Source organism: Haemaphysalis longicornis, unplaced genomic scaffold (assembly GCF_048455015.1).
Source record: "Haemaphysalis longicornis isolate Haplotype H1 unplaced genomic scaffold, Haemaphysalis longicornis Haplotype H1 scaffold_6, whole genome shotgun sequence".
NCBI classification, from domain to species: domain Eukaryota; kingdom Metazoa; phylum Arthropoda; class Arachnida; order Ixodida; family Ixodidae; genus Haemaphysalis; species Haemaphysalis longicornis.
This window is the reverse complement of record NW_027526407.1, coordinates 79129418-79150015: the sequence shown is the minus strand read 5'-3', so window position 1 is coordinate 79150015 and position 20598 is coordinate 79129418. Positions and strand designations below refer to the sequence as shown.

At 47.2% G+C, this 20598-nt stretch overlaps 1 protein-coding gene across 1 annotated transcript in view; it reads left to right on the top strand.

The window, feature by feature from the left end:
- Positions 1-5728: 5728 nt before the first annotated feature.
- Positions 5729-20598, top strand: part of LOC144143089 (uncharacterized) — a 28615-nt gene continuing 13745 nt past the window's right edge. Inside the window, exons 1-4 of the mRNA XM_077674906.1 lie at positions 5729-5795; positions 7149-7294; positions 9810-10027; positions 12411-12483. Of these exons, the coding sequence (XP_077531032.1) occupies positions 5729-5795; positions 7149-7294; positions 9810-10027; positions 12411-12483 (504 nt within the window). The remainder of the gene's footprint in view (positions 5796-7148; positions 7295-9809; positions 10028-12410; positions 12484-20598) is intronic.

The following is a 20598-nucleotide window of genomic DNA, read 5'->3' as shown; positions in this document are numbered from 1 at the left end:
TCCTTCGAAGTTTCGAAGGGGTAATGCTGATTGCAAGATTGAAAATTACAAACAAACGTGTTTTGTTTCGTGCATTTTGGGTACTGCATCCAGCTTCGCAGCTCATCCTTCTTCGCAGAATGGAAGGGCATTAATTTTTTTATAAAATCTTTATAAGCACTTGAGATAGCGTTTTCTAGCTGTTCAGGATTCGTCCGATCGTTTGTGAACATTTCACAGTAGTGCAGAATATTGAGCTGGTATGCCTGAAGTATTCGCTTAGTCGATAGAGTTTAGGGGATAAAAAATAGCTGAACGAGTCAAGATCGCCATAACAAGGGTGCATCTACCAGCTGGCAATCTGGCTGCGGGGAAATACATTCATACTACTTAGAGCCTGCAAGACTATGGGTGGAATTAAGAGCAGCCACGATACGATGCGTCCTGAAAATGGACTGGAGCTGATGCTAAGAGCAGGGCCTCAGGCTAACCAAAGTGTTAGCAGTACCCGAATTAATATCAGACATTCGAATTTCCCGGAAAGAAACGACAAAAGCAAAACCCATAGCAACTTTCCTGCGCCCCATTAAAATATAGTATTCCGAATGGAACACCACGGGCTACAGATTCCAGCATAAGGATGAGGAGCTCGAAGTTTCAACACCTCTTTTTCAAGGTGTCTAAATAACAGGAGGCGCCCACTTTGTGTGTACCACCTCCGTAATCCATATTTGAAGAAGTAATAAATAGAGAATGTGTGTTTGTTAGAGCATTGTAAACTTAAGTTTTGGCGTTCCGCAGTTGATATAAATCGTCTGCGCAACGTTTTGTGCGTTTCAGGGCGACTTTGTAAGTACTTGACGTTTCTTACGTATCATCAGGTTTTTTTTTTGTTGCACCGGCTGAAAACGTGAATTTTGGCTTTGCGACAGGTGGAGTCTGTTGTGAAGGCAACGTCGCTATCAGAAAGACGATCTTGATAGGCGCATCCGCTGGTCTCAAAGGTGGAATCTGTGTGGCCTGCTGTGACATGCTGGAATGATTGATTGATTTCATATGATTTACTTGAGAGAAGTCTTTGCCTGCGGAATTAGCGGGAATGTGCAAAAGGTGTTCCGGGCCACGATAATCTACTATAAAAAACCTACAAAAGCTGAGTTTTCCAGCAAAAATAATTATAAAATATTCGAAGCACGAAAACCGCATCAGATTTCTTTGTACATTGGGATTCACTACACAATTACTATGTCTTTCAATGACTAAAATAATGATCTGCTGGTAAATTATTTTTTTTTATAAATGAGAGTTTGATCGACTGGGTGGCATTATCCTTGAAGTTATGGGTAGTATGCGTTTTCGTAGTTGTACTCCGAAGGTGAAAAAGTAGTCGCGGTGAACGAACCTTTTATGAAAAACCGTGCTGAAATTGTTCACTTGCAAGGTAGTACACAGTGTCTAGCGATGATCTAGATTTTGGGTAACGGACAAAAGGGTCGACCCTGTGCCCGCTTTTATTGATTAAAATTGTCCGGTAGGTGCAAAAGTGTGTTTCAATATCAACGCTTGGTGTTCACGTAATGACATTGTTTTTCAACAAGTACCAAATAAGTGCATCCTAGAAGTAAATTTTGATTCAGAGGTTGAGACAAATCTTAAAGCATAAGATGTACAGGGAGCTGTACAAATACAGCAGCTTCAGGCGCTATGCTGCCTACAGGACTCGGCCGTAGCTGCTACTTTAATCTATGCTTGCAGAAACACCACCAGTTATCGATAAACAGTTTTGTGTCCGCAGTTGTTCTATTTCTACGGTATTTTGAAAAATTTACAGTTCCGAGGACAGTTTTTCCACCTTGAGCTCCCGCGTTTTTATTCTAGGAGCGCAATTAGGCTCTCAGCGCATTGTTGCAGGATTTCCATTACAAAAAGTGAAGAAACTTCCAAGCCGGCATTGTTGGATAAGTACGCTTTGCTATACATTGAGTCCTGTAAATTCAGCTCCTCTACTGTACAGGGATGCATTGCTAGGGAGGCATTTTTCCAACGCCAATGTAGAGTGTTTCACCAAATTTGGAAGGCTCTAGGGCCTACTAATAAATACCTTATGAATCTCCAAATATTGCCATACATAGAGCCCCTTTTATGTCGGCACCACTACTATATGCAAGGACAACCCTAGGAACACGCTTTCAGCGGCCATGTAAGGAGCCCAATTGTTAAGAAGGCCCTGGATCCTTTCACTAAATACCATACCATTAATAAAATACCATTTAAACCCAGTCGTGAAGATTGCCCCGAGCCTGATGGATTTGTTCTCTCATTTCAGCGCCAGACGAGAAATCCTTCGGCATGACTGAAAGTGAGTGCAGCGTTGGCCTAAATCCTGTACGCGTTGCATGACGCAACGTGCACAGTAAATCGCTGGTAGGATTACGACGAAATGGCATCCAGTGGAGCACCAGGGTAACACTGGGGCTGGCGAGAGACAGGACTAGCTGCAGGGGAAGGCCGTTAAACCGGTAGAGGAGGTATAAAGAAGAATCGGGTGGTAGAACCAAGGTGGACACGGGCAGCGCACGACAGGAGCGGCCGAGGGTGCGTCGGACCGGATTTTATCCTGCACTGTACGTTACTGGCATGTTGATGATGTTAACGCATCACTTCATACGAATTGTCGGTTTAGTCGGAAATTGTTCCAGGTCCCCATTGAGGTGCGGAGAGAGAGAGAGAGAGAGAGAGAGAGAGAGAGAGAGAGAGAGAGAGAGAGAGAGAGAGAGAGAGAGAGAGAGAGAGAGAGAGAGAGGGGGGGGGGGCAATTATACCCGCCTTTATCGAAGTACCTCTTACAACGGAGGCAGTCACTTGTCCCATGAGCTTCACTATGGCAAGGTTCTGCTCTGCATCGTTTGCATGTCCTAAAAACTTTCGTGCAGCTTTATACAACAAAATGTTACTTTTCAGAAAGTGGCTGATTCAAACAGCAGATGGGTCAATAAAAATGAAAGTGTACGCCGCAGAAGGAAAGTAACTAAACTAGCTACGTGTACGTTGGAGTCAGTAGTTGTACAGTATTCGTGCTTGCCCTCTTGTAGGTCGAGCCGTTTCGTAACCGAGCTTTGTCACGCAGGCGGCCGCGCAGAAACCCGTTGTCGGACACACCGATAGAAGGCGCAGTGGTCTCGCACGAACGGGTTCCTCTCATTCCTGGTAGGAGAGGGAGCGGAGTGGAAGCTTCGTTGCGCTCACGTTTAGCTGCCGTGCGAACCGCAGAATTTGCGTGTCGACGGCGCTGCTGTTCTCGCGTGAGGGACTGTTGACGTTCGACACGGCAAAAAAAAAAAAAAAAAAAAAAAAAAACCGCAGCTTAATTCGTTCAGCACATGTCACCTTGCGTGGAACTGGACTCAGTTTTTATTTTAAATGCCCACACTTGTTCCACCGCTTGTTTTAATTGGAAGTAAGCCGATAACGTCCAGTAAGAGTTATCTGGGGTAGAGAACGTTCCCAAACATTTTCATATCGCTCTGTTTGAGGTCCACCTCGGTGCATCCTGCCACATTGTAAATGATTTTTCCTCAGGTCTTGAAAAAAATGTGTGCGACGCTCCAAACAAAATTTAAGTCAGAGGATAAGCGTTTATAACCGGGGAGGATTTGGTGGCTTGTCTTATCTGGATTCCAACCTCAGATGAGATTTCATTTTTAACGAAGCTGAAATTGCTAGTGTAAAGAATATAGTCACCCAGTTATTGCAGTGGACAATCTCCTGCTTGGGGGTATGCGCCAGTGCGAAGACAGTGCAACGGACAATCTTCCGTCTGTGGGCATGCACCAGGGTCAGGACACTATCATGGTCCAGTTTTGGTCACGCCCTGTCGCACGCGCTTGTCTCGTGCTCGCCCTGTTCCGACCAGCTGAAACGACCGCTTGGTTTGGCCCCGTTCATCGTCGCACCCCTATCTATCGTCCCAATAAATACCATTTCACTAAGATTTTATCTGTTCCTCGCGTCTGCCATCGAAAATCTACGTAGCTTCGAAGCGCAAGACGTTTGAAAACAAACGTATAGACGCATGTTTAGTTGGGAGGCGGTCACCATCAAAGCACAAAGCTCGAAATATTGATTCCGACCTCAAGCTATATGTTTCATCACTTCGAAATGGCTATCCAGTAGCAGCCACCATCTATCCCCAAGGTCAAAGAAGTATCTACAGCTTAAGCTTGTACATCTCACCACTTGAACCGGAATTTTGAGTGAATTAGCTATCAACAGGCGCCAATTCCAAGATCAGAAGCGCCTCAGGCGGATAATGCTTTTCAAAGGTTGGCCACTGTGAGACCTGCGTCGGCCGCGTTTACGTTCGCAGTGTCCTCTCTTTGTCGGCGTTCCAGGCACTGGCGTGTATAGTTTCCTTCGGCTGCTTGGGTCGGCGGTTCAATCGTCCAGGCAAGCTTCCGTTGTCCAGTTTGAATTGCGTTTCTTTTCTCGCTGTAATGGGAACACGACGTATAGTCCGCACTCAAGCTTCGCTTGTCATCCTCAATAGCGGAATGAAATGGCTCATAGTTGTTTGTTACAATATCCTTTGCTCAATACTTCCCAAAACTGCGTTCAATTGACCTAAATATATTCGGAGACTCCCACTATACGATGAAAGATACTCATCCACCAATTATTTTCTCATGTGTTACCTCAAGTTCCAGAAAATGTCGAGGAATATGCTTACGCATCTACGCCATGATAAGTTCAGAAAATTTCCATACACTCCGAAGTGGCAACTATCGGATAAAAGCTGCGGCCGCTTTGTCATACACCAAGTCCTTGTAAAGTCGGCTTTATTGTCACATGCGTGTGCTCTAAGCAGCCTAATAACAATGTAGGAAGGCCTTCGGGAACTTCAATTAAATACCCCCATTAGAACCGACGCGTGCTAACGAAGTGCTCTCCAGCAAGCCCATTGAGCATCACGCCTATACGCAAATGCACTGCTAGGGATGTACCTTATCAGGTGTAGTATAAGGATCCGGATAACGAAATACCAAGCACCTAGTCCATTTTATTATTAGCGTTTTTGTTTGCGGCGAAAGTGCAAGAAGTTCCGTAAAAAACAAAATATTTTGGCTGCTTTTGGGGAGGAGGTTGCAAGTGCATCGCACAGAACATTTCAATTTTGGATCTTCTGGCGGAGTAAATGGGGCAAAAGGCGTTTGAGCTGCCTGACGATGCACCGTCGCTGACTTAGCACCATGGCAGCAGAACCAGCTCAGCAGAGCACATGCAAAAACTGCTTAACGAAATTGTGACATTATGGCTACGTAAGAGGCGACAATATAGGCAAAATATATCAACATAATTGTTGGAAATATAAGACAATGACGACCAAAACAGCCTAGTAAAATAACAGGTACGTATATAGGTCGGAAAAGGTTGAGACCGCTACATAATCAAAAACCGTTTTAACAACCGCAAAATATTAAACGAACAGGTTTTCTTGTTGACACACCGGCCGGGTACGCTTTGTATTCTTAACGAAAACAGAATACGCAAGGAAATCTTGTCGTAATGGTCCGAAATACAGCATATTAACTTTCCACGCGCGACATTCATTGTTGTCCAAAAATTTTTGTTTTCTTTCTAAAAAAGCAGACCGAAAGAGAACCTTAAAAAAGCCTTCCATGTTGCACTTAAATTCCGCAAAAATATATCATGGATGTCTTGTTTTTTTCTTTCAGGTACGATGTTGACCAAAATGGGTACAAAGGGCACAGAGCTCAGGCGCAGCAAAAGGTACGATGAAAAGCTCCAGGCCGCGCAAGGTACGTGAAAAACGCTTCCCTATATAATATCAAGCCAAAGTTGGCAAATTACTGATTTCGAACGCACCGCTATAAACATCGAAACGACCCACTGAACGACGTTTTTATAAACACAATAAAAGCGAGCAGCGCATGAAAATGACCACCGTTTGGTATATCAAACGATGGTTCATTCAGCTCCATTCCAGGCTCGTTCTTCATTCAGCTCCATTCATTCCGCGTCGTTCTGCCGATTGGAGTTCCATTCCAGGCTCATTCACCTTCATTCCAGGCTCGTTCATTCATTCAACTCCATTCATTCCGCTCCATTCTGCTGAATGAAGCTCCATTCAAGGCTCACTCATTCTTTCAGCTTCATTCATTCCGCTCCATTCTGCTGGATGGAGCTCCATTTCAGGATCGTTCGTTCATTCTGTTCAATTCAGTTCAATCCATTCTGTTCAATCCATTCTGTTCAATTCAGCAAAAGGAAGCTCCATTCCAGGCTAATTCAGCTCCATTCAATCCGTTCCATTCTGCTCAATGGAGTTCCACTCCAAGCTCGAAAGGCGTATCCTTTAGATTAAAACAAAATGCACGGAAATATTGAAGAAAAACTTAATTTCGCGCTACCCCACATTCCCAGTGACAAAATAGAGGGAGCACTGAGCGAACTAGATGTCCTACAATTGCACAGTTGCGCTTCTCGATGGTAGCTTCGGACCCGCCGCGGTGGCTCAGTGGCTAAGGCGTTGCGCTGCTGAGCACGAGGTCGCGGGTTCGATTCCCGGCCGCGGTGGTCGCTTTTCTGATGGAGGCGAAAAGCAAAAACGCCCGTGTGTACGAGATTTCGGCGCACGATAAATATCCCCAGGTGGTCAAAATTAATCCGGAGCCCTCCACTACGGCGCGCCTCATCGCCTGCGTTGCGTCGGCGCGTTAAACCTTACAATCAATCAATCAATCAATGGTAGCTTCGGTCGGCGGAAGCCATTTGTACAAACAAGATCCAGTGACGTTTAAAATACTCGATGAGGATGCGCCTGGGTAATCATCGAATCATCACTGCTTCATCTGATTTCCCTAGTATCAAGCTTCGTTATTGAAAGTTTGCGCTATAATAGGAATCATTCTCCTAGGAAAAAAGGGGTATTTAATTACAAAACCTGTTCCTTTTCTTGATAGCCTTTTTAAAAGTAGAAATCACACTGGTCATCTCGCCATAACTCTAACACACTTTCACGGCGAGTGGTGTATGTAATTAATCGTACGCTCCTCGCCCCCCGAGCAATACTAGGGAGGATCTGTCATTTATTTTGACAGGTATATATGCGGGATGGCAGAATGACTCCGCCTACTCATCACGCTTTGCAGGTAGAAGAGTCGACGCGAGGACGTTGGGGCTCGTTTTTCTGGTGACCTGCGTGGTCGGGGTTATAGTGACCGTCTACTTGGCAGCGTTCGGTGGCAGAAAGGAAGTGAAGACGCACCTCGCCTGCAGTTCCCAGAAGTGCCACGAGGTAGGTTCAAACTTTTACTACTCGCATGCTGCTTTCAGGGCAGGCGTAAAATTTGTTCAAACAGTTCCTTACGGGAGAAGCTTCTCCTGGCAATTAGAAACAAAGAAATGGAGACATCTCGGTTGCTTGTACATAGGCTTTCATTGCACAAGAATTCACTTTTGTGATCCATCCAAATACTTCGTATCTATTTGACGGCTTGAGCGGAATCTGACGTGGTCCCATCGGCACGTAACAGGCGCTACCACTTCCAAACCCGCCTAGGTAGTCTAATAAGACGCACGCACACAAACTGTGACGGTGCACATGCGTTGCTAGTGCAGCCCAGGCTCTACAGCCTAGGGAAGGAATGCTTTGCATGTCGCGTGGCTGCCCTTGGCGATGACGCCAAGATGGTAACAAATGGCACTGGGTACTGCCCGGTGGACAAATTATGGCACTGCGGACGATCTGAAGAACGGGATGATAAAGCGGTGTCGTCCCACCTCTAATGTGTTCTTTTCAATGCGAAATTATAAAGACATATTGTGAGAAAGAGCTTGCGTATGGTGTTGGAGGATCCTAACATGACTTCTACATCACCACAGCCATTTCTAACGCACCGCTAAGGGCTGTTTGAGATAAGAGCTGCAGATAAGCTCGCAGCCTTCAATCGCGCGCACGTGTACAAACAGGGCAGCTATGGCGACGTCATCGCACGCTGCGAGCTTCACAATAAAATAAAAAAAATGAAATAAAAATCTACCAATGGAACTGCCTGTCATTCCGAAGTAAAAAAGCCCAATTAAAAACTACATCTAGGCATCGCCTCCAGAAATGATCGTTCTTCAGGAAACGGATACGCCACAACGTACCTTGCGTGGCTATGAAACATACTCGAGTGATCACAATCACAGAATGGCGGTGTTAGTTAATAAAAATTTGACGGCCCAAGAGCATTTGATCGCCTCATCCATCACCCATACCTTCATAGAAATCCTTCCGGTGAAGCCTGGCCACCGGAGTCTATAAATCCTTAACATATACAGCCCACCGAACCAGCCCCTTACGGAGATCAACCCTCTTCTGGCGGAGGCAATCAGGAAGGCAGGCCGAAACCCCTTAGTGCTCCTTGGGGATTTCAACGCACCTCATCACTCTTGGGGCTACCCAAAGGCAACTAAGAAGGGAACGGCGTTGCTGCAAGCAACACAGAATTCCCAGCTTGTGCTTTGCAACGACCTAACCTGTCTTACGAGACTGGGAACAAGTGTGTCAAGGGGCACCATTCCAGATCTTACATTTGTACGACATGTCACAAAATTTGATTGGAAATGGCTACCGGACAATCTTGGGAGCGACCACTATATCGTCACCGTGACACTGGCTCACTTGGTGTGAATCCATAAATGAAATTACTGGCACCGCCAGGAATTGAACCTGGAACGTATACTGAAACAGAGTGAGAGAAGGTTGTCTTACCGATTGAACTATGAGCGCATGCAGATAGGCAGATGGTGCACTCACTGAGCACATCTGTGGGATTAACCCCAGTGTTCTAGCTGAATGCCCTGTGATAGCGTCACGGGAACTCTCACACAGCTGTGCGCTCCGCCCACGGCACGTGCAGCGGCCGTGTGCGCGCCTTGCGCATGCAGTAGGAGTTAATAACAATTGAAGGAAGCTCACACCAACGCATGGGATCTGACTTCGCCGTTTCTGCCGCCGATCGCGCCGCCTCCGTCGGCGGCGGCGACAGAGATGGGGAGAAGTGAGACCATCTAACACCTGTTTTGAGCTTACATTATTTTACAAAAAAGAGTTTCCACTCATGTGCTTCACCAACACAACCCAATCAAACACCGTTCATGAACCATGCACTGATTTAACCTTAGCAAAGAATATGTCTTTGAAGTAATAAAGGGTGTCGTTAAGTGCATTTAACGTGTCTGATTTCATTCTTTGTAGAGCCACGTGTGTTAATTCAAGCGACGTAACATGGGTAATGCTGTGGGCGTCGTTTACAGCCTTCCCAACCACCTTGACAGGGTAGACTGGCACGCATTATTTTTGCTTAAGCTTTCGCAGCCTGCCGTATAGCTTCCTCGAATGGATGATTGGATACATCCTTTCGACTCCGCTGAATGGCTGCACAGGCAGGCTTGTTTGCGCACCATTGAAGGCGAGGCTGAGGGACCAAGCGCCGGCGAAGCAGCCGTTAAACACTGGCCTAGTAACGTGGAACGCTTGCACTGAAGCGCACGCACAGACTGTCCAGCGGGCGCTGATCAATTATGCTCAGGTGACGCTGCTGGTTCATCCTCTCCTAGTCACGTGGTACCACAGCAACGGGGCTTAGAGCGAGTGAAGCGGCAAGAAAGGAAGGCGGTGCTTTGTCGCCGGCGGCTGAAGGTAACTTGCGACGCTTCGAGAAACGGAAAGATGTAGTCTGCTAGAGCTTTCGCTCTAAAACAGGCTGAGTTTTAAACGCAAGAGCAATTCCCTCAATGTGTCGGTTTGGGCTTTTACTTTGCAGGTGAAGGCGTTCGTGGACAGTTTCTCGGATCCCAAGGTGAAACCGTGCGATGACTTCTACCGCCACGTGTGCGGCCACTGGCTGCGCCCACGTACTACACCGTCTTCGTTCATGTACGACATGGCCAGGAACTTTAGCGTTCACTTTCACAAAGTGCTCGGAAACAAGGACATAAAGATCACTGGCACCACTGACCGCGTGCTCTCGTTCATATCGTCGTGAGTATAGTCGCTCGAACCGATGCATGCAAAAAGTCATCATCCTCAATATAATCATGATCATCATCAACCCGTTTGTTCCCACTGCCAGACAGAGCCTCTCCCACGTTCTTCCCACCGTTCTTATGTTCTGATACTCTAGTTCATTCCTTGCCTTCGGAATTTTTTTATTGTATCCGTCCGTCATGTTAATGGTTCTACTCTGCTGTGTTCGTCTTATTTCTTTGTCTTTATCGTGCTAGTGCTGTTCGAAGTATGCAACCATACCAAGTGGCTCGACTTTCTTTACTTCTACTTATCTTCCCGTAACTCGGTGGCCCCGCTGTTACCCAGATAGTCCACTCGTTGTCATCAAAGGACATCGCCCTCAGGTAAATGTCGCACAAGTTCTACATAAAGAGCTTGCGTCAAGTATTTATGCAGAAGCGCTAGCCCAGTCTCGCCGCACCTACTTTTCTACAACGATGGACGACTGGTTATCACCAGAAATAATCGCCATAAGCTAAATGTCAGAACATTCCGCCCTAACGGGCCCGCGTCACGCAGTGGGTAGTGCAACGGGACTGCTTTAAATTAAGGAACGCGTTCACGAAGGTGTGCCATACGATACGATGTCTGTCTGTTGCAAGGCAAACAGCGCTTGATTAAAATCGGTATTATCATCCTCGTCATGGCTTGCCGTTTCAGCTCGGAATTTGCTGATAAATGTTTCATTTCTCACTGCAACGTAACGCAAACCCTGAATTGCAAAGCTGGTGACTTGATTATAGCACTTGTTTGCACCAAGCAAGAAAAGAAATAACAAAAAGTTGTTTCAATAACTTATGAAACAGCAAAAACTACTACTATACGCCGCCCTTTCCCCCGGGAAGAGGTACTCCAGCGAAGCTGGCTGTCTGGTGAGGTCTGGTATTCCAGGATTGAGCTGTATTGGTGATTTGCAGAGACACAGGCTATTCGTGGGTAGAGATAAATGTGTTTTAACAGAGTTCACCTACGCCAATCACGGCGCAGGCTCAAGTGCACCGCACAGGGGGCGCCAAAGTCCTCACGGCATTGCGCAGTAACAGGAATGTACCGAGACGCCGCGAGCTGCGGGGAGAATACACGGCTCGGGGAAGAGACGGAGGCAGTGAAGAAACGCGTAAAGTGGCGCTGCAACCGTACTTCCTTCGTAGATGGCCACGCTACACCATGGAGTGCATAATATGGGAAACCAAGCTTACAAACACGCAGCTTACGTCGATATGCTGAAAGCTGGTTTTACCTTCAAACACAAATGAATTACAGGGAAGACACTCTCATGGCAGCATAAGCCATCTTATAGAGTTTTGCTAATTCTTCCCATACGCTGAAAATTTTTGGTCTACGCTGGGTCAGTCAACGGTTGCTAGACATATACAGCTTCGCCGTAAAAATTTAATGCTGTATGCAGTGGCGATGGGTAGTGCAGAGGCAGCGATGGTCGTTTTCTAAAGCCACAGTGAATAGCTGCAAAATTACCTGCTCTAGTATGACAAATTAACCCAAAAACATTTCCGCCATTGTTGTTTTACGACACGTTTTTAGGTCTAAAACAATCGACCAGCTTTTTGCTCTCCGTGAACTAGTCCAAGTGGTTGAATTATTTTTACCGACGTATATAGATACCTCACACGCCGCCCGTGAAGCACTGCAACGATTCGCTTTTAGATGCGACGCATCTCTTGCTCTGGGGCATGTCCCTCCGGCGTCGGCGTCCGCAAACCACCTGCGCATGCGCAACTCTCCCCCGTTCTTCTCTCCGACAGCTGTGCGCAACGCTCTCACTCCGTCGCATTAGCATAACAACAACAGCTGCGCGCGCGCCTCGCTCCGCTCGCGTCTGTTCCGGTGCGCAAGTGCGCGCATGCGCGCCTCTCCTCCGCTGTCTCCTCTCCTTCAGGCGCTGTGAATATAAAGCGGGTAGCCCGCTGCGGCGGTTCAGTCAGCGCTCGCTCTCGTTCGACTCCGCGTGACTTGCTTGACGACTTCCTGCTTGGCTTGATTCTTCCGATGAAGACGTGATGGAAGCGACGGTCCCTTCAGCGAGTGGATTGACGCAATCCAATACCAGCATCACCCCAAACGCTCAAGGCAACGTTACGACCACCGAATTACGCCCATTTTCCCGCGTATGAGAACACCCGCATGTGATGGAAATGCATCATACGCGTTCACAACACGTTTCACCCGATTTAGAGAATCAACCCAATGGAAACGCCAATTGAACCCCTAGATGCTCGCATCACATCAGGGTTCCCTCGCGTTAAGATGGGCGTAATTTTTCTCCTGAATTTACATTGCTGGAGAATTAACATTACTTGCCATGATAATCCTATTTTCCTTCTTGTATTCGGCGCAGCTTTTACCTCTCCTGCAAAGTGTACTTCGGCACCAAGCCGGAAATTAGAGACATCATCAAGGACTACTTTAGTGTAAGTGAAGCATCCGGTGTTACAGTGCAACACGGGTGTTTTTTTTCTTGGCCTAAGCGCTGATCCCATGAGGCAAAGGACTAATCATACCAACTTTTATTCCGAAATATAAGCAGTTCCGTACAATCCCTGCAACTTCCATGGGGTCTTTTCTTACTACACCTTGGGGTTTCCCTAAGCTGGTCTTGTAACTTTCAGCAGCCTAGAAGTATAACTAAAAAGTGATTCCTCAGGCTCTCCCTCTGTCTCTCTCACACATATTCAGAAACTCCCAGCACACACAAAGAAACACACATCGAGACAGAATAAGACACACACAGATGCACACACATTGACACCCACACAGGCACACACAGGCAGAAACGAACATATATACACACTCACACTGAGAAACCAGGCAAACAACTGGACACACACACACACACACACACACACACACACACACACACACACACACACACACACACACACACACACACACACACACACACACACACACACACACGCACACGCACACGCACACGCACACGCACACACACACACACACGCGCACACGCACACGCACACGCACACGCACACACACACACACACGCACGCGCACGCACGCACGCACGCACGCGCACGCACGCACACGCACGCACGCACGCACGCACGCACGCACGCACACGCACGCGCACGCACGCACGCACGCACACAGAGAGAGAGACAGGCACAGAGATGCGCGCGCACAAGCACGCATGCACACGGACATTAACACCCGCATACGCTCGCACGTGCACACACACACACACACACACACACACACACACACACACACACACACACACACACACACACACACACACACGCACGCACACACAGAAGCACACACGAACGCACAAACACAGGGCACGGGATGAAATCAGGCGTGCTCTTTCTTCTCCGCTGTTGTATCGTTTGACCTTCCCGCTCGGCGCTTACTTCACGGAGGATTCAAATACGTGTGACAGACTTTTAAGATAAGTGTCCAAAGGGGGAGTTTAAAAGCGGCGCACAATCTGTAAGATACGGTGCTTAACAGAGTTAGGCAAATGATACTTGTAGCGGAAGAAGAAAGACAGGTTGTTAGTTAGATCAACTAAAAGCATCAGAAAATCTCCTAGGTCGAAGCTGTCCGATACGTTTCTAATGAGCCGGTCAGCTATACCACAACTATTTTTACAGCCAGTCTCACTACACGCACATCCACTACACTTTAGACATATTTTCTGGCGCTGCATTAGTGATTAGCGCAGTTTTCAGGCTACCACAAATCGAGAATTTCGTTATATCTAGCTGTCAGTCACTTCTTCCATCCGCACAATATGAAAGATTGCTTGAATACGTTGTGTCTGTAGGCATGACCATAACGAACTGCTAAAACTGCATGGATGTCTTGTACATGGCTCGTTAAACTGCATGGATGGCTCGTACAAGAAGCCCTGAGCATATTTTAAGCAATATACAGATACCAGGAAGACGGTACCACCGTTATTATATTCAAGACTACGTGTTGGAATGGTTTTGCAACAACTAACGAAAAACAATGCATTAAAAATGGTGTTGCAGGTGTATGACATAAAAGGTTTCGTCTTATGCTGTTCCAAGCAGAACATAACACAAGTGACGGATGAAAAAAAACAGGCGCTGCTGACACAGATGTAGCGCGAGCTGCGCGAAAGCCGGAAAATCAAATTTAATCGAACAAAGCTCTATCGCATTCATTTAGGAGGAGTCAGAAGGCGGAACATCGTCTGTAGTGGTAGTGGGAGAGAGGAGAGACAGTCACGTGGTAGGGGACAGAATGTCTCTCGACGACAACTGCGGTGAGGCGAGCAGGTACGTGGCCATTTTTAATTACCTGTTTTACAGCGCTACGCACCTAGACCGTTTAACGTCGGCTTTGCTCCTATAGACAGGTGTGTTGCGGCGAAGGCACTTTGTAGGAAATAGGTAAAGTCTGATGACAAAGTGGGATGACGCGAGGAAATTTTATTAAGCACTTATCTCTCACGTGTGCACAGCGCCGACTCAGAGCCCAATTAAAGTAGGCTTCACAAATATGCAAATGTATTCCCGGGAAGACAGTTCTCAGCAGCAACGTAAGGAATCAAATAGCGCATTTTAGATATCTTCTCCATATGCTATACAGTTGTCGAGGGGGACGGTCAAAAAGGCTACAGGAAAAAAAAAAAAAGCCTGACAAGGTGACGTCCCCCTCCCCCCCCCCCCCACGTGTTGGCGCGACTCTGCGGGAAATGGCACGTCACAAAGTACGTGCCATTTCCCGCAGAGTCGCGCCAACACGTGGGGGGGGGGGGGGGGGGGGGGGAGGGGGACGTCACCTTGTCAGGCTTTTTTTTTTTTTCCTGTAGCCTTTTTGACCGTCCCCCTCGACAACTGTATAGCCAGTCTTGTACATGTTGTCGCAATAAACTTTCAACTTTCAACGTTTCAATATGCAAGGAAAGTCTGCCACGTCAAGCCTTACGGGCGGACAAGGGTTTTCCTTGTGCAGTCCGCATAGGCATGTTCAAGCCTTTAGATGGACTGAGAATACCGACTCAAGGTGACCAGCACAAGGTTTGGCCAACAACAGAAAAAGAAAGCACAGAGAATGAAGGGCGGTAGTTATTGTACGTCGGTGATTGTGGACTGTAAATTAGGCATAGTCGGTGATATACAGGGTGTCCCAGCTATCCTGAACCAAGATATTAAAAAAATTAAAGCCCTTCCACTCAATGTGAAAGCTGACGGAAGTGCAGAGCAGTGGTTCGCCATAATGGGCTGCAGCGCCGTTATACGCTCACTGCTGCATTTCGAATTTCCCGCCTTCGCAGTGCTCGCGCGTCCCCCGCCTGAAACTGCGCCAGCGGGAGTTCTGTTCTTTTTGCCCTTGCTTTTAATTTCGTATGCTGGAGTTGTTTTGCGTCATTTCCAACACATATTTTTTGTCTTGCTTGGCTGGAGCCTTTCTCCGTCATTTTGAAAGTGTTATTTTTTTCTTGCACGGCTGGAGCTTTCCTGAGGCATTTCTAACGCGCCATTTTTTTTCTTGCGTGGATGGAGTCTTTGTGCGTCGTTTCGAACGCGCCGTTTCTTTCTTGCGAGGCCGATGTTTTCGCTAACTATCGTAAAAACCAACCCAACGAGCGTTCCTAACTAAATGAACGCGGGAGCTGCTGGTTATGCACACAGATTTTGCCTGAAATGTACCTCCAGTTTTGTTTGCGCTCAATAACGGGGATATGTATGACAAGCGCCAGAAGTTGAGGAGGTTTGATCAGTTATGACTATTTAAACTGCTTGGTTTTCGAAGCCACCGAGTGGCAAAGTAGGCCAGTGTTTTTCGAGAACGTGCCTTGGACGACAACTCCGGACAGGTATCTGGGCATCCCACTTGAAAACTACCAGGACGCTAGAGAGTACTGGGACGGAGAAACTGATAGAGTTAGAGAGAAATTAACGCAATGGGGGGAAGGGGGGAAGGGATCTGTCAATGTTTGCCCGTGCATCAGTATGTAATGTGTTTGGTGTTGCCAAGGTATGGTACGTCCTACAGGCGATTTGTATGTCAAGAAGGAACATACAAAAGCTGGACAGAGTGTTTGCGGTGTTTTGGAGGGGCTCAAGTTGGGAGCGCATGAGTCGAACTAATTTGTTTCGCTCGGTGAAAAGTGGTGGATTGGGACTGGCACAATTGTTTATCCGACAAATAGTTTCTAGGTTTATGTTTCTGAGAGATCAAAGAGAGATTGCTTTCTACGTACTGTGGTACAAGTCCGATTACGTGATGTTATTCCAGACCATGTAGTTTCATCTTCTGAAATGCGATGTGTACGTGTGCGTGGGTTCTTGCGCGAAGTGGTGGATGCTTTTAGGATTTTAAGGGTTAGGTTTTCTTCGGAGTTAGTGTACCGTGGAAACGTTTGTACAAAGATATGATTGATGTGTGTCTGCCTGTTTTGGTTTATCGTCAGTTATAAGCAGTGGGTTCAGCAAAAAATGTTCTAAAAAGAGTGAAACGAATGCCAGTACGTTCATTTGTTAAATCTTTCTTCTTTAAACTTCATAGCGGCACGCTACCGGTAAAAGCGTGGCTGCAGGAAAAAGGACTATATGTACACCCATGGACACTTAACTGTAGATTATGTCAAAAGCTGGAAACAATTTAGCACATCTTTCTGGACTGTTGGGATGCGGTGTTTCTCTGGGACATCCTCCAACGAACCCTGAAAAAAGGCTTACTATTAACGACTTATGGCATTCGCTTTTTGCCCGTAAACAATGATGGAGGCGTGCCCTATGATATGTTCATGGCACGTAGTCTGCATTCTATGTGGAAAACTCGCATGGCGGTTCAAAATGCCGAAGAGCAATCTCGCAAAGTGCGAGAGTACTTCATTGAAAGCGTTGCTTATATAAGAGTAGTTTATCGAGTGATGCCGGAAAAACCTGAGTGGTTACACATTCTGGATGTTCTAGCGCAATTTAAGATGTTTTAAGCCACTCCCTTCAGCCGACTGGTGGCTGGAGCTACTAATTTGTGTACTGAGCACTGCGTGTTGTGTTGCCGCCAAGCAGGCAATAAAGAAAAAAAAAGCGTGACTCTCTGACCCCGGTACAGAAAGCTGTATTGGGGTCCGTTATCTCGCTGCGCCGCCTGACACCATTAGCGAGCTAAGACGACAAAGCGAGCCCACAAAGTGCTCTGCACTTAAATGCCAGGTGACTGCGCTCCCACCAGCATCATAAAGCAGTGCCCTCTGAGTTAGTGAGAATGAAAAAATAAATGAGAGAAAGATGATGATGATAAAAATTTTTATTTAGTATCAATCAATGGGTTTGTTAAAACCCTCGCTAGGCGTCGGCCAGTATCCCTTGGGACCTGGGGGCTGCCTGAGCTTGATTGATGATTTTTTGTTGGGCTTCTTGGTCTGAGCTGAGCATCAGAGCCTCCCATGTGTCTATGGTGTGTGTACTGTCAGTTATCTCTGGGCACGTCCATATCATGCGGACCATCCTTGCCAGGCATTCGCAATGTTTGCATTTGGGTGAAAATTGATCTGGATAGAGTTTACTAAGCAGTACCGGATTTGAGTAGGTTCCAACGTGTAATTTTCGCGAGATTGCCACTTCCTTCTTGCTGAGTTTGCGGTCTGCGTACGGGTATTCTTTTCTTGTTAACCAGTAGTATTGAGTTATTTCTCGGTAGGTGAACATCCTGTCTTTTTCAGACAATATGTGTCCTATAGAAGGGGCGCCTGAACCTGCCGGAAAGTGAGTCCTCGGGCGAGCTCGTTTGCTCCTTCATTGCCTCTGAGAGCCTGATGGGCCGGGGTCCAGATTAGTAAAACCTGATGGTCCACATGGTTTTTTGCAAGGATTCTGACCACCTCAGCGGATATTCGTCCTCTGTTATAATTGTTTATGACATTTTTGGAGTCACAGATAATTACTTCGGTATTTTTGAACATATCTACCAGCGCTATCGCCACTTCTTCCGCCGTTGTGACAGACCTATTTTTGATGGTGCAGCACGCGCGTATGATCATGCTCTCATCGGACGCAACCGCAATCTTTTCTCTTCTGCGATGGTATTCCGCAGAATCAGTGTATAATACATCGCACCGTCCTCCGTACTTCCCCTGTAGCGCTTCAGCCCTTCTCAGTCTTCTATCCTCATGGAACACTGGGTTCATGTTCTTTGGAAGGGGAGGGATTCGGATATTGTTTATGATATCCGGGGTAATATCTTCTTACGGGTCGGCTGTGGTTTCATGAGGGATATCGAGTCTGCTCAAGATGTGCCTGCCTTCCTTGGTTGACAACAGCCTTTGGTGCTGTGCAATTCTTGCCGCCTCAACCAGCTCGTCTATGGTGTTGGAGACGCCTAGATTCATGAGCTTGTTGAGGCACATATGGGAAGTCCTAGGGAAGTTTTGGTGCTTTTTCTGATGAGCGCGTCTAGCTTGTCCTCGTACTTGGTAGGCTTTCGATATGGTACTGTGTACGTGATTCTGCTGACCACGAACGCTTGAACAAGTCGGAGGAGGTTGGCTTCTTTCATGCCTGAGTTCTTGTTTGCAATTCTGCGAATGAGCCAACTAGGTTGCTCTGCACTGCAGTCTAGACGAGTTATTGTCTCATTATTTCTGCCGCTGGCTTGAAGCCATAGGCCCAGTATGCGGATGGTTTGCACTATTTGTATTTCCTTTCCGCCTGCTTTAATCTGGATAGTCGGATTCCGGTCACTAATCCTTGACCCTGGCGTGTGATGGACGAAAAGTTCAGACTTTTCCGCTGAGCATTTTAAGCCCTTTCCCGAGAGATAGTCCTCTATTTCGTCCACTGCCGTTTTCGAAGCTTCCTCTATTTGGCCGTCATTGCCACTTGCTATCCAGAGGGTCACATCATCCGCACATATGGTGTAATTAAGATTTTAGATGCAACTCATCTCATTCACCCGCTTTGTCCATGCATGCATGCATCCTTCCATCCATCCGGCGTCGTCGTTGTCCGCGCCCTCCCACATTCTCCTCGCCGCGCCAGCTGCGCTCTCCGCCGCTCTCACCGCAGCGTTATCTGCGGGTTAGCGCTCGCTCCTCGCAATGCCAGCTGTGCGTCGGCGCGCGCTAGCGCTCGGTTAACGCATGCGCATGCGTTGCTCTCTCTCATTCCCCTCACCGTTATGCGGCGGTATAAAACGCGGTACTTGCGCCGCTCCACTCCGTCGTTCCAGCGGCGGTGCTCCGATGTCCAACGCTGCTTTGAATGGGGACTAACAACAACAAATTACGCCCACCTCCCCTCGCGGGAACCCCGTAGTAGACGGAAATGCATCGTACGCGTTCACGGCACGTTTCATGCGATGGGAGAATCAACCAAACGGAAACGCCGAGGGAAACCCACGATGCGTCGCATCTACACAGGGTTCCCGCGAGGGGAGGCGGGCGTAATTTTTTCTATTTTCTCGAGACGTTCAGGGAGTCCAGTCATGGCGATGTTAAAAAGAATGGGTGACAGAACTGACCCTTGAGGAGTACTTCTACTGCCAAGGCTTATACCATCAAGTGAGCTTTGTCCAATAGAGGTATTTGCTTTCGTGTCAGCGAGAAAATTCCTGATGTAGTTGTACATTTACTCCCCCACGTTGAGGCATTGGAGGTGGTTCAGTATAGCAGTGTGTTTAACGTTGTAAAAGGCCATCGCAACGTCAAGTGCAACGATCACTCTGGTATCTGTTGTCCTATTTTCCAAAATATCATGTTTTAGTTGGAGCATAATGTTGGCAAGTGTGGACGGAAGCCTATCATGGTGTTCGGATTGAGATCGTGGTCATCCATGTAGTTTGTCAGTCTTGTTTGCACCACATGCTCTATCAGCTTTCCTACACATGATGTGAGCGATATAGGTGTGAGATTCTCAAGGCTTAATTTCTTACCCGGTTTTGGGATTAGGACGATCCGAGCCTGTTTCCATTCTTGAGGAACGCTGCCTGTGTTCCCGCATTCCTGCATATATGTTGCGAGATTTCTCACCCACCCATCATCTAGGTTCCTGAGCATTTTGTTGGTAACTCTATCTGGTCCAGCCACCGATCCCGTTTTTGGCTTATTGATTGCAGCTCTTATTTCGGCTATAGTTATTGGGGTGTCCAGGAGTACGTTTTCAAGGCCCTGATATGGTGGGAGAATTCCGCTTCTTCGATGTAGCGTTCTTTGAGTTCATCTAGCAGTTCTTATGTGCCTTCATATTGGTGCACAAGACGTTTTATTTGCTTTCTGTTGGCTGCTTTGCTACCTTCCGGGTTTAATATCAGGTGTCGTAGTAGGTGCCAGGTCTTGGCTACCCCTGGCCTTCCCTCCATCTGGTAGCAAATGATTTCCCAGTTCTACTTCGTGAGATTACGCGCATGTTGCTCTATGCCTCCATTGAGTAAGGTGAGCTTTTTCTTAGCGATCTATCCAATTTGAAGCGCTTGATTGCGTCTTCCAAATGTTTTTTTTTGTTTCCAGAGATTTAGTAGCCGCTCATTGAAAACTTCAATCTCCTGTTCTTCGAGGATCTCTACAGTTGCATCTCCTACGTCTTGTA